The following is a 17,840-nucleotide window of genomic DNA, read 5'->3' as shown; positions in this document are numbered from 1 at the left end:
TTTCAGTAATGTCAGATACAGTCTGCCTAGACTGCATCATTTTTCTACTTTGAGAGCTGCTTATTTTTGATATATCCAGTCCCACTGTTGTCCTTTAGCACACAGACACCAGTTGACAGATAGAACTGGAGCCCATCACACTGAAATGTTAAGAATTTATTTATAAGACAGTTACAAATTTCAAGCACATGCCTCCTAATTACCACTTCAGTCTATGTCCACTCAGAGGCACAAATGAATTCCCAACTACAAATACGAAATTAACTAATTTCCTTTTCTTTCTTTAAATAGAAAAAATGTTTGTTTGCAACAAAATTTCAAAACATATCAGAAACCTCCAAATTTTGTACAAAACATTAGATTGTGAAACACTCTTTCACTAACAATTCACTTATTATGTTGTACATACACTTTTTGTGAAATGGACAGTTAATAACTTGCATCCATCCTTTCTTTTAAGAGATTTCCTTTTGCTCTAACATTTTCTTCAACCAGTAAGATAAATCTGTACCCTTTTGTCAGTTACGTTTGATGGACTGTAGATTATTCCGCAAGAACTACTATTTTCAGCAGCAAAAACAAAGTTGCTGGAAAAACTCGGCTCAACTGAGTTCTGAGGAAGGGTCATTGGACCTGAAACATTAACTCTGTTTCCTCCTCCACAGATGCTGCCAGACCTGCTGAGCTTTTCCAGCAACTTTGTTTTTGTTAGCGAGTTTTGAGAAGATTTGTAGCTCAGGTTGAAGTTCTGGATGTGAGTTTGCTCGCTGAGCAGGAAGGTTAGTTTTCAGACGTTTCGTCACCATTCTAGGTAACATCGTCAGTGAGCCTCTGACGAAGCTTCGTCGGAGGCTCACTGATGATGTTACTTAGAATGGTGACGAAACATCTGAAAACTAACCTTCCAGCTCAGCGAGCAAACTCACATCCAGAACTTTGTTTTTGTTCCTAATTTACAGCATCTGCAGTTCCTTTGGTTCTTATTTACTATTTTCAGTGTCCTCATTGCGCAGAATATCATTTTAAAAATTGAGAAAAAGAATCACATTGTTTCAGCAGCCAAAGTGCTTCAACCAACCCTATTTTCTTAGTTTCTGAAACTCAAGAACATTTTTTCTTCTCATACATCAGAAATATTGTGAAACCAATTGTAGTAGAATATCTAGTTATGAGATTAGTATGTGTAGTGTCAATGAATGAGTTTTATGTTCTTTGGGTCATTTAATGACAAACATGCAAAACATTCTTGAATTTTTATTAAAACAAGGTTTTATTTATGCTTAAAACATTCTCTAATTTAGGAAATCACATTTCCCACCATCGCATTAAAATGATGATCTGTTCTAATCCAAATGCCCAACCAGTTCAATTGACAACAAATTCACAATTCCCCATCTTAAGTTTTCAGTGATAATTTAGAATGTTTCACAGTGATATGAATAAGTCACTAGTAATATTATAAGAAATCAGCAATCTACATCATGACAATGTCTGAAACCTGTCTCTTTCACAGTACTAATAACACTTTAAAGGATCTGTTTTGAATCAAAAACAGTTTATTTTCAGAAAAACACACCTTTTTGAAAAGTATTGAAAGTATTGTTCAAGCCACAGACGTGTTTACGTAAAGTTTCCATTGTTCCTCTCCAACTATTCTTTGTCAGAGCTGTTTCCAAAATATACCTCTGAAAAGAATCGAACGCAGCTTTTGTTTTTGTTGCCTGATATACTCTCAGATGCATGAGCTAAAAATATTGTGAGATTGCTTTTCCAGATAGCATTTGTATCATCCAGCCACTGTTCAAGTTGCCAGGCACCAGCTGCAGGAAATTTTGTAATGCAATTCTATCCAAGTGGTAGCCCTTTTCTGGTACCTCAAAATAAACTGTAAACTCTCCCCAACTACTTAAATCCCTTTATACTGGCTCTGACGAGCTAATCCTCAAATTTATCATTAGCCACCAAAATCAGGAGGGCTTCTGCTTCTTGTTCTTGCAGACACTAACATGGTCATCGTTTCATTGTCTAATCCACACAAATTCTACTTTCATACCTGACAACATAACTATGGGGATATCTCCCTCCAGTGTGTTATCATTTTCTGATGCAAGAATCATTTTAGGATCTGCCATGAGCACCTGCTGTTTAATTTCCTCTTTCTCTGTTCATAGACCTTGCAAATGATCCATTATTCTGAACATGCAACCAATATTTGAACTGACCAGTAGTTTTTTTTCCCTGCACGTCGCATAATTGCAGCATCTCTCTATTCAATAAAATTTTCTTAATATGGGACAGACAAGTAATCAGCCAGGGCAACTGCTTATGTGATAACTCTGGTATTCATGCCATAACAAACAGGTCTTATTGCCACTATGTAACCATGTTCTGCTCTTCAAATGTCATTACAAAGCTATTCATCGGTTGACACACAAGGGGCATAATTTTCTTCTATCAATTGCTCAAGGTCTGAGATTTTGTAATTTGCTCTTGTTAAGAGGAATTAATCCAGTCAACACAGCAATGAAGTTGTTAAGTAGATGCTGTCTTACTATCCCATAACCTTACCAGGATTTTCCATTCCTTACTACCTCTGTTCTAAAACACAAAATTGCTTGAATTAAATTCTGTATTGGATGGCCTGATGTGATACCTCAGCTGTAATAAAACCCAAGCTCCATGGATGTAAAACAATAATGAGAATAAGCTAACTACAGTACCTTTAAGGGTAAGACACTATAAAATACAAGTTTGGATTTCTTTAGATTAGCGAACTGGAACCATCAACACCAAACATCTGAAGTAATTTCTCATGTCAAGGCAGTTGCCCAATTCTAATATGGTTGATCAGCGTTTGGGCAGCATCAATTCATTGATTCCAATGCAACTCCTTTCACACTGTCTTTTAGCTGCACTATTCATGATTTCAGGCAGCTCAGAACTTGTGATTATTGATCAGAAACTTGGCTGGTGTCCAACAAATAATTGCTACCAGTTTTTCTATAGTGTTGTTTATAACAAATTACCTAATTATTCTCATTAAGCATTATTGTAGAAATATTAAATTAATTCACCAGGCACACAGTTTTGGTCCTCCATCAACAGCAGCCATGAATTAAAGTAAGGTAGAGAAAGGGCAGAAGTTATAGATGAGGTAAACACAAAATTGGTAGTAGGCAAAATGCTAGAGTCCATTATAAGAGATTCAATAGCAGTAGCACTTGGAAAACAGTAACAGGACTGGTTGAAGTCAGCATGGATTTACAAAAGGGAAATCATGGTTGATAAATCTACTGGAGATAAGGGGAGGCAGTGGACGAGGTTTACTTCAAGTTTTGGAAGACTTTCAACAGAGATGACAAAAGAAGCAATGACAATGTGGAAACGATTTTTACATAGTACGAATAGTGAGGATCAGGAATACTGCGCCATCATGCATGTGTGTGTAGTGCAGGCTGGTTTAGTCTAGGCAGTCAAGAGGAAATTGGATTGTTATCTGAAAGGAGCAATGTGCAGGTCATTAGGGAGAAAGTTGGGAGTGGAAGCAGGTAAGTTGATCTTAAAAGAGCCACTACAGACATGTTGGGCTGAAGGGTTTCCTACTGTGTTGTAACATTCTGGAATTGTGCAAGAAAATTACAGAAATGTACAAACATTATTATGTAGTTATAATGGGGAATTTTAATTATCCAAATCTACACTGAGATAATGATGGTGTAAAAGGCACATTGAGGCAAATATTCCTAGATTGTGTTCAGGAGAAATTTTCTACAACTGTAGGAGGCACTGTTAGACCTAATTCTTGTGAATGACTTGGTAAAGTAGATAAAGTTTCAATGGCAGAATGTTTTGGGGACAGTAATTGTTGTATTAAAATGTTTAGGATTACATGGAATAGAACATTGAATAATCCAGAGTAAGAATAAATAACTGGGGAGAATTGACTTCAACAATAGGACAAAACTGGAGCAAGGCCAGAAAGACGCAAGTTAAAAGTTAGTGTCAGATAGAAGATACAATTGAGAAGGTTCAGATGGGAGGTAAAATAGCAAATAAGAGAAACAAACAGGGATTCTGAAGAGAGGCTGGCAACTAACATAAAGAAAATCCTGAAGTACTCCATAGGCATATAAATAATGAGGGTGGTAAAGGGAGCAGAGAGGTCAATTAGGGACCAAAACAAGAATTTATATGTGGAAGCAGGGCTAAGGGTGGAAATATTAAATGAATAGTTTGCATCTCTCTTTACCAAGGGAGCTGCTACTACTCAGGCCACGGTGTCATAGAAGAAAATTCAGTCACCCAACATTCAAAATTGATAAGGAGGTCGTACTGGATAGACTATCTGTACTTAAAGTACAATATGCTAGAACCTGGGTAATGTTTAAAAATAAGGAGTCATCCATTTAAGACAAAGATTTTTTTCTCTCAGCATCACAAGTCTCTGGAACAGTGATGGAAGCATAGTCTTCAAAAATTTTTAAAGCAGAGAAATTCTTGATGAGTAAGGGAGTGAAAGGTTACCATTTTTAGGTGGAATTGTGGAGTAATAAGACCTGCTATGATCTTAGTAGCAGAGCAAGCTTCAGAGGCTGAGTGACCAACTCTTGCTCTTAATTTGTACGTTCACGCATCTGATGTTCAATGAAGACTTTGCAGTGATCTTCAGAAAAAGAAATGTGATATGAGCATCACTATCTGGGAGGCAAACCGAAATGTTAGGTGAAACTAATTTAGGATGTTAAGCGGTTTGTTACAAAAGTCTAATTTCATGATTTATATTTTAAGTGTATCGATTAGTTTGGAGATTGAAATTGTTTTATGTAAAATAATGGATAAGCTTGGTTTGAGAAAGCACTAAGCAGACCTGAAGTAATTACAATCCAAAGGGTGGCCTGCGTTAATTTAGACCATAAGACATAGGAGCAGAAATTAGGCCATTCAGCCGATCAAGTCTGCTCTGCCATTCAATCATGGCTGATATGTTCCTCAACCCCATTCTCCCACTTTCTCCCCTTAACCTTTGATCCCCTTGATAATCAAGAACCTTTCTGTCTCAGCACTCAATGACCTGGCCTCCACAGCCTTCTGTGGCAGTGAATTCTACAGATTCACCATTTTCTGGCTGTAGAAGTTTCTCCTTAGCTCCATTATAAACATCTTCCCTTTACCCTAAGGCTGTGCCCTTGGGTCCTCGTCTCTCCTACCCATGGAAGCATCTTCCCAACATCCACTCTGTCCAGGCCATTCAGTATTCTGTAAGTTTCAATTAGATCCTCCCTTCCTCCTTCTAAACGCCACTGAGTATAGTCCCAGAAGACAAGGGAATGTTGCGGAACAGAGACCTTGGATGGCAGGTTCATAGCTCCTTGAAAATGGAGTCGCAAGTAGATAGGATAATGAAGGTGTGCTTGGTGCGCTTACCTTTATTGGTCAGTGCATTGAGTATAGGAGTTGGGAGGTCATGTTGTGGCTGTACAGGACATTGGTTAGGCATGCAATTCTAGTCTCCCTGCTATAGGAACGATGTTGTGAAACTTGAAAGGGTTCTGAAAATTTACAAGGATGTAGCCAGGGTTGGAAGGTTTGAGCTAGGGGGGACAGGATGAATAGACTACTTTCCCTGGAGCATTGGGGACTGAGGGGTGACGTTATAGAGATTTATAATATCATAACGGGCATGGATACAGTAATTAGACAAAGGCTTCTCCCAGAGTCGGGGAGTCCAATACCAGAGGGCATAGGTTTGAGGTGAAAGATTTAAAAGGGACCTAAGGGGCAACTTTTTCACGCAGAGGGTGGTGCATGTATGGAGTGAGCTGCTAGAGGAAGTGGTGGAGGCTGGTAGATTTATAACATTTAGAAATATCAGATGGATATGGACGAGATTTATTTAAGATATCTGGTTGGCAAGGATGAGTTGGACCGAATGTTTCCATGCTGTATATCTCTATGACTCTAAGAGACTAGCACAAAAGATTAAAGTATGTTGGATTACCTTTGGTGTATTGACATGGATAGAGAACTGGTCAGCAGACAAGAAACAGGGAATAGGAATAAATGAGTCATTTTCCTAGTTGCAGCCAATGACTAGTGGGGTACCATTGGGATTAGTGCTTGGACCCAAAGCTATTGATAATGTATATTAATGATTTAGATGAGGGAAGAAAATGTCATACCTCCACATTTGCAGATGACACAAAGCAGGGTGGGAGGATGAACTGTAAGGAGGATGCAAAGATGTTTCAATGTCTCTTAGAGAAACAGAATGAGTGCAGGGATGCTTGGCAGATGAAGTATAATGTGGTTAAATGAGAGTTTAACTATTCTACTAGAAAAATCAAAAAAGCAGATTATGATCCAGAGATAGTAGGAACTGCCGATGCTGGAGAATCTGAGATAACACGGTGTAGAGTTGGATGAACACAGCAGGCCAAGCAGTATCAGAGAAGCAGGAAAGCTGACGAGACCCTTCCTTAGAAACCCATTTCTGAAGAAGGGTCTCGATCCGAAACATCAGCTTTCCTGCTCCTCCGATATTGTTTGGCCTCCTGTGTTCATCCAACTCTACACTGTGTTATTTCAGATTATGATCCAAATGGTTTTAGATTGCATCTTCTCCTTTCCGAATGAGACCTGGGTGTCCTCAAATACTGGTCACTGAAAGCAAGCATGTGGGTGCAGCAGGCGGTCAGTAAGGCAAATAGTGTGTGGACCATTACAGTGAGAGGATTTGAAAATAGGGGAGGATGACTTTCTGCAATTGTACAGGGTTTGGCCAGACCTTTCAAATCACATGCAAAGATGTTTTGCCTATGGAGAAAGTGCTGCGAAGGTTTACCAGACTGATTCTTAGGTTGCTAGCTATGCTGTACAAAGAGGGACTGGATCAGTTAGGTTCCATTCTGAAGAAGAGTCACTGGGCTCAAAATGTTGACACTGTTTTCGTTCCATGGTTGCTTCCAGACTAGCTGAGTTTCTCTCACAATTTGTTTTGTTTCAAATTTCCAGTATCTGCAGTTCTTTGGTTTATTTTACTGGATCAGTTAGGACTACATTTACCACACTTTAGAAGGTTAATGGGGAAATTTCAGAAATGTACAAAACTTTAATAAGTCTGGGCAGCACAAACTCGGCAAGGATGTTCAATGACCATGCAGTCCAGAAAAACGGTCACAGTCAAAGGGATGTAGCTGCAAGGCATTTCAAATCACGTGCAATATCTTCATCCAGAGAGTGGGGAGCTTGTGGAACTTTCTGTCACAGAAAGTGGTTGAGGTTGAAGTATTAGAGATAATGGGATCTGCAGATACTGGAGAATCCAAGATAATAAAGTGTGAAGCTGGATGAACACAGCAGGCCAAGCAGCATCTCAGGAGCACAAAAGCTGATGTTTCGGGCCTAGACCCTTCATCAAAGAGAGGGATGGGGAGAAGGAACTGGAATAAATAGGGAGAGAGGGGGAGGCAGACCGAAGATGGAGAGAAAAGAAGATAGGTGGAGAGGAGAGTATAGGTGGGGAGTTAGGGAGGGGATAGGTCAGTCCAGGGAAGACGGACAGGCCAAGGAGGTGGTATGAGGTTAGTAGGTAGGAAATGGAGATGCGGCTTGAGGTGAGAGGAAGGGATGGGTGAGAGGAAGAACAGGTTAGGGAGGCAGAGACAGGCTGAGCTGGTTTTGGGATGCAGTGGGGGAAGGGGATGAGCTGGGCTGGTTGTGTGATGCAGTGGGGGGAGGGGACGAACTGGGCCGGTTTTGGGATGCAGTGGGGGAAGGGGAGATTTTGAAGCTGGTGAAGTCCACATTGATACCATTGGGCTGCAGGGTTCCCAAGCAGAATATGAGTTGCTGTTCCTGCAGCCTTCGGGTGGCATCCTTGTGGCACTGCAGGAGGTCCATGATGGACATGTCGTCGAAAGAATGGCAGTGGGTGTTGAAATGGTTCGCGTCTGGGAGGTGCAGTTGTTTATTACGAACCGAGCGGAGGTGTTCTGCAAAGCGGTCCCCAAGCCTCCTCTTGGTTTCCCCGATGTGGAGGAAGCCACACCGGGTACAGTGGATGCAGTATACCACATTGGCAGATGTGCAGGTGAACCTCTGCTTAATGTGGAAAGTCATCTTGGGGCCTGGGATGAGGATGAGGGAGGAGGTGTGGGGGCAAGTGTAGCATTTCCTGCGATTGCAGGGGAAGGTGCCGGGTGTGGTGGGGTTGGAGGGGTGTGTGGAGCGAACAAGGGAGTCACAGAGAGAGTGGTCTCTCCAGAAGGTAGACAAGGTTGGGGATGGAAAAATGTCTTGAGTGGTGGGGTTGGATTGTAGATAGCGGAAGTGTCGGAGGATGATGCGTTGTATCCGGAGGTTGGTGGGGTGGTGTGTGAGAACGAGGGGGATCCTCTTGGGGCGGTTGTGGCTGGGGCAGGGTGTGAGGGATGTGTTGCGGGAAATGCGGGAGACGCGGTCAAGGGCAAGGAACTAAGTATATAGTTATTAGGGCTAAAGGTAATCAGAGTTTACTGGAAGGAGGAGGAAACAAAATGCAGAGATGGATTATTAACCATGATCATACCGAGTGACAGAGCAGGCATGAACGGCTGAGTGGCCTATCGCTGCTCCTATTTTCTAAATCTGTGTTCCTATGTGCTATTAGCAGGCTTACAAATGAGACCTGGAGCTTCCTCTGCCACTCAGAATTCACACTCTTCACTAATTTCTGCCAATTTTGTGTTGTGTTGATCACATTTGCACCATCCAGCAGGTTTTTACAAATTTTCCCAAGTATCTGACAAAGTGTCAGTGTAGCTTTAGCTTTAAGACGATTTGTTTTCCTCTAATTTTTAGATCATCTGGGGGAAGGCAATGGTCTAGTGGTATTATCACCAGACTCCTTTTGGATGCAAATCCAGGAGTTTGACCCAATGACCCTGAAGGGACAGTGATATATTTCCAAGGCAGAATGGTGATGAGATTGGATGAGAACTTGCAGGTGTGGTGTTCCATTGTACTTTATTACATGGTCGTAGATTTGGAAGGTGCTGTCCAAAGGAGCCTTGATATATTTCTGCAGTGCATCTTATAGATAGTAAACTTCTGCTCCTTACAGATGGTGGTGGAGGGGATTTATATGGGGAGGTGATGGCCCAGTAGTTTTACAGCTAGACTGTTAATCCATTTACCCAGGAAATGTTGTGGAGACCCAGGTCCAATCCCGAAACATGGCAGTTGGTGGTATTTGAATTCACTAACAACCTGGAATTAAGATCCTAGGTGACGATCATGAAGCCATTGTTGATTTTCAGAAAAAAAAAATCCTTACCTAGTATTGGCTACACATGACACCAAACCCATAAAAATGTGGCTGACTCTTAACTGCCGTCTGGGATGGGCAATAAATGCTGACTTAACCAGAGGCCTTAACCCATGAATGACTAATAAAAATTCAAGCAAGCTGCTTTGTCAAATTTCTGGTGTATTGTTGAAGATGCATTCTTTCAGCAAGTGGGGAGGGTTCTGCCACAACGTGCCTTATTGATGGTGGACTTGCTGTTGGAGTAAGTGAGGTAGTGAGTTACTTGCTCCAGGATTCCAAGCATCTGACCTGCTCTTGGTGCTACTATATCAACATGGCAAGTTCATATCAGTTTCTGGTCAACATTAAATCCCACAAGCCCGCCCAACCAAGCGTGTTGATTGTGGAGGATTCAGTAATAGTATTGCCATTGCAAGACAAGGCTTGCTGGTTAGATTCTCACCTGTTGGAAATGGTCATTGTCTGACATTTGTGTGGCACAAATGTTACTTGCCACATGTCAGCCCATGCCCAAATATTGTCCAGATCTTGCTGCATTTGGGCATGGGGTGCTTCAATATTGGTGTTGTCATGAATGGTGCTGAACATTGTGAGGCTGTGCAATAATCACTGCACAATTACTTTACGATGGAGGAAAGGTCATTGATGACAGTGACCAGCCTAGGACACTACCTGGACGAAGTCAAGGAACTCCAGTACTGCAGTGGTAGTGTCTACACCTCTGAACCAGATCGCCTGGGTTCAAGACTTACCTGCTCCAGAAGAACATACTTGCATCTCTGCACAGATAGGTATTTCCTAAATCAACCTTAAGGAGCTCCTACAGCTGAGGAGATTGGCCAAAAAGCATCATTTTTGTACCAGGTACAACTTCAATCAGCAGGGAATTTCACCCCATGATTTTCATGAACTCCAGTTGTGCTAGATTTTTCACAATGACCACTGGGAAAGTAGCTTCCAGTCCTCTTGTGTCACTTTCAGGCAACACATTTCTGCTATGTAGTAATCTTCAAGGAAGCATGTTGATAAAAGGATAGAATTCCAGGTCATGTTCACACACATTTAGTCATTGGTTCACTTTCTTATCCCTAAAACCTAAAAAATGTCAGCATGTTATTTATTCTATTCAACTCATTTGGATGTGTTGTGTTATGACACAGCAGTTAACATAATGTGTGTCAGTTACACACCTTCTCCCATCTCATCAGCCCATACTGAAAAGATTTGGTTTTAAATACAAATACTGGAGCTGATGATGTCATCAAAACACTTCCATCAAATATGAACCACAGACAAAGGTGTTGGAACCAAATCCCAGAATTGAATAAGTCCAGAGGTAACTCCAACAATTAATCTTTCAGATTCTTTTGTGTGGGGGTCCAGGAATGTTCCTCCAGGCCTCAAGGAAGCCTTGGGTATCCTGCTCATACCAGGAGTTTCCAGCTGCTGTCACCAAACCCTTTCAATGGAACTCTGAACCCCTTCAACAATAAAGAGAGATTAGAGCTCATGCCCAACTAAATTCCAGAGAGAGACCATGCCATTGTGCTCAGTAGGAACAAAATATTTTGCTGGGTTCTCTGTCCTCCCCAGGACCCATTCAGCAACTCTATTCAAATCACCGGCAAAGTCTATTACTAATAATATCTGAATAAGTCTCATAACAATTCATGGATCCATCTCAAAACTAAAACAGTGACAGCAATTTTAACAAGGTGGTTTATAAATGTCTTGGGGTGAAGTTGGATGTAAAACCTGGATTTTCCCCATTTTCTGTGGAGTTCAAAACCCGACCACATACCACTACAGAGTTAGCAATGCTACTTTAGGCTTACACTGCTGTTAGGCAGAATACAAATAACTCAAAGGATTACATATTAAATCCCGGACAAGGGTCAGGGAAGACAGTGTGTGACTTTCAGATCTTCTACTCAAGATAGTCACTTCATCATAAAACAATGTAAATTCTGAAGACTATTCCTGGAAATCAAAATCATTCTAGTATTTAAAAAAATCTAGAGCTTCAGGATTCATTAAATCAAATACTTTAGTCATATCAACGAAGAAATTCTGGTGTTGTCAACTCTGTCCTTGGATTTCTGTGGTAACAAAGACCCCAATGGATGTTCCTCAGAAGATCTAAAGCAACATTGTGTCTCTGGTAGGATTTTCTCAGCCAGAGGAAGTAAGCAATTCAGAAGAATGAATGTTATATTGTTCCTGATATGAAGAAGAGGGAAGCACTTTAATAAGTCATCGTGGAAACTCTCCTTTCTTGAAGCTCGTTACAACTGTTGCCTTCCTGAAGTGCCAATACCAGGGAAATAGCCTGGAGAGTATTGGCCGTTGTGGTCGATTCACAGTTGACACATTGGAAGAAATATTTCTTCCAGCATTGATGGATAGCATTGTCAACCTCAAAAAAAACACCATCCTGCAAGCTAAGGTAAGTCTTTCCATTTGACTTTGGTCAAAAGTGGCTCCGGTGAGTTCAAATCAAAAAGTTATGCATGGGATGATAGCCAACAAATTATTGTATCTCAGGCTCACTTCAGACTAAATGCCTATTACTTGCTAATTAGCATCTTACCAATTGCTCTTTGAAATGCATACGCCAAATACTCATTGACGCTGTGCTTTTTCCTATTAAAATTTAATCAGACATCACCTGATATTTGCAAATCCATACCAATGTTCTTAAAATCAGAGCTTTCTGAAGTTGGATTCAGGACATTAACTGGGCTTCGGGGCTTTGAAGCTGCCTTGGAATTCAGAGTAAGCTATATTTCAGCTCTAACAGGAATGTGCTAACAGCTCTCAGAGGTAGAGACAATTTTCAAGCCTTGAAATGGGGTTGCAGTGGGGAAAAGCTTGGGAAGTACTGCCTTACATGATGCAAGTCTTTCCATGCATGTGTTAACCACATTTCATCATTGCAAATTTCGCGTAAATTCTGCCACATACTCTCCTTGTTTTGGGTCACAAATCACCACAATATGAAGTGATAACTAAAGGCATCTGGCTGGGTATATGAATAGGAAGGGTTTAGAGGATACGTGCCAAATGCTAGCAAATGGAACTGGGTCAGATACGGATATCAGGTTGGTGCGGATGAGTCGCACCGAATGGACTGTTTTCATGCTGTATGACTCTAAATGGGCTGTCACTTGTGTCTTTGATAGTCGAAGCCTCAGGAAGTAGCAGAGGCAGATTGGCAAGGGGCTGAAGACAGCTGCGAACACCTTCTTCGCTTCATTGCACCCATGTCCTGCATGCCACCATCAGACAACATGGGAATAATTCATGGAGCGTTCAACTCCAGCTTGGCTTACTTGTTCTGCAGCCCCTCCCATTCGTGACGAGGAGTGGCAGGATTGCATCGTTTTTCGCCCGATTTAATCCAACCATTCTGCAGTGCAGCCCCTTTTGGAGCGTCATCGGGGAGGGGTACTTCATGGACATTACGGCAGTTGTTGCCCTCCTCACCGAATCAGAGCTGACCATTTGTCATGCTGGGAATGGCAGACGGAGGCATGTACCAACTCTGAACATTTAAAGGCGAGTTCAGCTTAGATTTGCAGCGTCTATGTGCCAGCTCCAAACGATTCAACTGGGAGAGCCTGGCAGCGAAAATAAACTCATGCAGGACCGGCATGTAACCTCGCCCCCACCAACTCCCCCACGCCCCCCATTACAAGGTGCTTGCACCGGCTCCTCAAATTACGGCGCGCACCATCAATCTCACTTAGTTTGACAAGAAAAGGGAGGAATAAAACTAAAGAAGTGACCCCATGTGGTAAAGGAGACGAATCTAAGAGCTACTTCGAGGCAGCCTATTTGCACATCCTTTCCCTCCACAGAGGTGCCCATTTTCACATTGCGTGAAGAATGGTGAAGCTCTCTCTCGCCCTCTCTCCGTACCTCGGTGTTAAGTGACTAACTTTCGTTTCTATACCTCGCGGAAAGTTACCGTGTCAGCAAAATCATTTTAAAAAAGCTGACCATCGTGGTCCCAATTTCCTCAACAACCTCACCGAACAGAGTGGAGACGGCCACACAAAAAAACCACGCGCAGGCAGGCACGCGCGCGCGAGCCCGCCCCACTCGCTCGAAGACCTTTCCAAACAGAATTGCATTGAGCAGAAAGTGAATTAGAACATAACTTACTTGATGACTCCACTTTCCACGTAAGTGGTTTTGTAAAAGCCGACCAGCGAGCCGAGGAGACTGCCCTCGAACTTCAGGGTGAGGTGATAGAGTTGCCCGGTGCCGGTGACGGGCAGCTCCTGCTCGGCTTCGAGCACCAGGTACTCGTGATGCTTGTACTCGAAGCAGCGGCGCAGAGGCAGCGGGCTGAATTCGGACGAGCCGCCCACCAGCTGCAGGCTGGGTGCCTCGGTCACCCGGGACGCCTTAATGTGCAGCCACAGGAAGCGGGTGGCTCTGGTCGTGCGGATGTGGATCACGTTGGTCCCCGTGTAATACCCGCGCTCCAGGTCCGGCTTCAACTCCAGCTCGTAGTGGGTCGGCTCGATGTAGTCGGGGAGGCGAAAGTTATTCCACGGGCCCCACGACTCCGAGCTGAGGGGGCAAGGCCCGGAAGGCGGCGTGGATGGCGATGGGGAGTCCGGGCTGATGGTGGTGCCACCACCCCCGCCCCCACTCCCGCCGTCGCCACCCTCCACTTCACATCCGTCAGACCGGTTGCTGAGACCCACTCCCAGCCCCACAGCCAGCCCCACAGCGACCAGCAACCCAGCCACGATGACCGCCACCCACTTCCAACTCATGTATCTTCTCTTCCTCGCCACCTCGTCGCAATCCATGCTTTGCATTTGGTCCTCCTTTTGTCTGGACGCACCCCCTCCTCAGAAAGAGAAACACACACTGCGATGTGAGGAGAAGACTGTCGAAGTTTCCCCCTTTGAAGAAACTTGGTGTAGCGCACTCTGTCCCCAGGATGGAAACACCCGAGTTAAATATAAATCTGCAGCGTGTTAATAAGCAATGAAAGCTTCGAGAGGTCCTATCAGTGTCTCCCCTAACCAAAAGGGAAGTGCGAAACAGCTTCGAAGATTGGCTTTCAGATATGCTAATACATTTGCTTATTTTGTGTTGTATGTTAGTGATTCACTTCGCCCACACATATTCTAGTTTCTTTATTACAGTTTCAGTTTTTGACCTTAACCCAAACTCAACCCTGGTGGAAGAAAGGGACGTTAAACGAACAATCACTTAAAATCTGGTCTTTGCTTTAAGCTCAGGATCCGTTGATTTCTGAATATAGCGCATTTTTTTGTTAGTGTGCCTGAAACTGAACTAGAACAACGGGCGATCGCACATCAAATCAAGACAACTCGGGGTCCAAGAAGGTTTTAAGTGTACTTTAAGATGCCACTTTAATATGCATTCAACACGCCCTGTTCTAAAATCTTTAACTGGACAGCGTAGTTTTGCAATAATTAAAGTCCGATTTTGCCATTACTTGTTTGGATTTCACTGATTGCTCAATATGGAAGGGAATGTGTCGAACTAAACCAAATTGGGTAATGATTAGTATCCTATCTCACCCGTGCCCGGAGTGTTTTAGACTGATGTTGGATATACGAACCATTTTTGATTTCCAACAAAGCAATGGTTTGTTGCTAATAAAAGACAATCGGAAAGAGGTATCGAGATTGGCACCAAGATCTGTGTAGAATTATTCCAAATTAAGGTGTTTAGTTACTGTACTACATGTAAGGCTGGCAATTAGTGTCATGGTGTAACAAGGTGTAGCGCTGGATGAACACAACAGGCCAAGCAGCATCAGAGGAGCAGGAAAGCTGTCGTTTCGGGCCTAGACCCTTCTTCCGAAATGGGGGAGGGGAAGGGGATTCTGAAACAAATCGGGAGAGAGAAGGAGGCGGATAGAAAACGGATAGAGAAGATAGGTAGAGTGGAGACCGACCGGTCAAAGAGGCGGGGATGCAGCCAGTAAAGGTGAGTATAGGTGGGGACGAAATAGATCAGTCCAGGGAAGACGGACAGGTCAAGGGGTCGGGATGAAGTTAGTAGGTAGGAAATGGAGGTGCGGCTTGAGATGGGAGGAGGGGGCAAGTGGGAGGAAGGACAGGTTAGGGAGGCGGGGACGAGCTGGGCTGGTTTTGAGATGCGGCAGGGGGAGGGGAGAATTTGAAGCTTGTGAAGTCCACATTGGTACCATTGGGCTGTATGGGTCCCAAGCGGAATATGAGTTGATGTTCCTGCAACCTTTGGGTAGCGTCCTTGTGGTTGCTGCTCTTACTGTCTGCAGATCTCAATTGCTATCTCATCTCCACTGTTTGCTGGTCAGTAATGCACGTAAAGAATTGTATAATTGCTGTTCCTATTTTATAACACAAGCCTGAGGATGCTGTTGTGATTAAACGTTTTGACCGGGTTCCTTGCAAGGATCCCACCAACTAATTTTCTTCTCTCATTTTAGCTCCTACAAATGCAATAAAAACTGAAAGAACTGCTGATGCTGGAAATCAGAAGCAAGTTAGAAATTGGTAGAAAAGTTCAGTCAGTCATAAAAGTCATAGAGATAAGAGATTTGGCATGCTCATAAGATCCATCACTAACTTTTGCAGACGCACTATAAAAAGCATGCTATCTGGGTGCATGAAGGCTTCGTACGGCAACTGCTCTGCCCAGCAGTGTAAGAAACTGCAGAAAGTTGCGAACACAGCCCAGTTTATCACGCAAGGCAACCTCCCATCCATTGACTCAATGTACACTTCTCATTGCCTCAGAAAGGCAAGCAACATCTTGAAAGACCCTTCCAACCCCAGTTATGATCTCTTCCAACCTTTTTCGTTAAGAGGCAGAAGATATAAAAAGCTTAAACACACATACCTGCTGTTATTAGACTGCTGAATGGATTTCTCAAATTTCAAATTTAATGTAAATCTTGCTTTTGTGCAGTTCCTTGTCTGCCTCACTTCATTAAGTCCCCAAATAATTTGAATGTCCACGTATGTTATGATCTGCCTGTACTGGACACAAAACAAAACTTTTCACTGTCCCTTAGGTACATGTGGCAACAATAAATCAAATCAAATCAGATCAAATCAAAATACAATGCAAAAACAGACCCTTTGTTCCAACTTATCCATGCCAACCAAATATCCAAAACTTTTGCTGCATTTGGCCCATATCCCTCTAAATCCTTCCTATTCATATACCCATCCAGATGCTCTTTAAATGTCGTAATTGTACCTACCTTCACCACTTTCACTTCTCATGCACCACCCTGTGTGTGAAAAAGTTACTCTTAGGTCCTTTTTTAAATCTTTCTCCTCTCACTTTAAACCTATGTCCTTTAGTTTTGGACTCCCCTACCCTGGGGAAAAAGACCTTGATGATTCACCCTATCCATGCCACTCATGATTTTACAAACCTCTATAAACCTTTATAAACCTCTCAACACTCCCAGTAAAATAGCCCAAGCCTATTCAACTTCTCCCTGTAGCTCAAACCCTGCAACCCCTGCAACATCCTTGTAAATCTTTTTGGAATGCTTTAAAGTTTAGCAAACTCTTTCCTATAGCAGGGATACCAGAATTGCATGCAGTATTCCAAAAGTGGCTTAACAAATATCCTGTACAGCCACAGGTCTGACAACATCTAAGGAGACAAATCAGAGTTAACATTTTGGGTCCAGTAACCCTTCTTCAGAATTGATTGTAGCTTGGAAAAAGTTGTTTTATTATGCAGAAGGTAGGATGGGTGGAGTGGTTAATGACTCAACCATAGGTAAAGTTAGAGCCCAAAGAGAGAGAAGAACAGTTGGACAGATAAAGGAATAGATGACGGTCAGCCTAAGAGAATGAATAGCTGCTAATGGATACTGTTAGTGGCTAACAATAGTGTATGTGTATAGTTGATATTTGATAACAAGACCTGGTGTGTGGTGTTAGGGTATGGACATGGGAGAAAGTGCCTCAAGCCCTAATCTTTGAAGGCTGTAGCATTCTCAAGTGGAAAATGATTTCTTATTGTTCCAGCTTGTGCTGAGTTTTGCTGGAGCACTGCAGCAGGCCTGAGACAGAGATGTTGGCCAATGAACAAGATGGTGTGTTGAAGTGTCAGGCAACTGGAAGCTCAGGGCCTTTTCTGCAGATGGAACGTAGGTGGTCTGTGAAGTGGTTGCCCACTCTAAGCTTCATTTTCCTGATGTAGCGGAGACCGCATTGTGAGCAGCAAATGCAGTTGACTAGTTTGAAGTGCAGGTAAAGCACTGCTTCACCTGGGCCTTGGATACTGAGGAGAGAGGAAGTAAATTAAAACGTGTTTCACCTTCTGTGGTTGCAAGGGTAGGTGCCAAGGGACCGTGGGATGTTGTTGGGAGTGAAGTAGGACTAGACAAAGGTGTCCTGGAGGAAATAGTCCCTGCAGAAGGTTGACAGGGAAGGGGAGGGGAATGGGCGTTTGGTGGTGCCATCCTACTGGAGGTGGCAGAAATGGCAGCTAATGATGCTCTTGATGTAGATGCTGGTGGGGTGATAGG

General features: G+C 43.0%; 1 protein-coding gene across 2 annotated transcripts in view; it reads right to left on the bottom strand.

Annotated features, from left to right (window-relative positions):
- enpep (glutamyl aminopeptidase) overlaps positions 1–14,357 on the bottom strand; it is a 73,529-nt gene extending 59,172 nt beyond the window's left edge. Inside the window, exon 1 of one of the 2 annotated variants that reach the window (XM_059645838.1) lies at positions 13,475–14,357. In XM_059645838.1, the coding sequence (XP_059501821.1) occupies positions 13,475–14,142 (668 nt within the window). In that variant the 5' untranslated portion in view covers positions 14,143–14,357. The remainder of the gene's footprint in view (positions 1–13,474) is intronic. The other variant, XM_048536883.1, reaches the window with a different exon arrangement.
- Positions 14,358–17,840: the final 3,483 nt, after the last annotated feature.

Source organism: Stegostoma tigrinum, chromosome 1, assembly GCF_030684315.1.
Source record: "Stegostoma tigrinum isolate sSteTig4 chromosome 1, sSteTig4.hap1, whole genome shotgun sequence".
NCBI classification, from domain to species: domain Eukaryota; kingdom Metazoa; phylum Chordata; class Chondrichthyes; order Orectolobiformes; family Stegostomatidae; genus Stegostoma; species Stegostoma tigrinum.
Note: the sequence above shows the minus strand (reverse complement) of the source record. Positions and strands in the feature narration are given on the sequence as shown.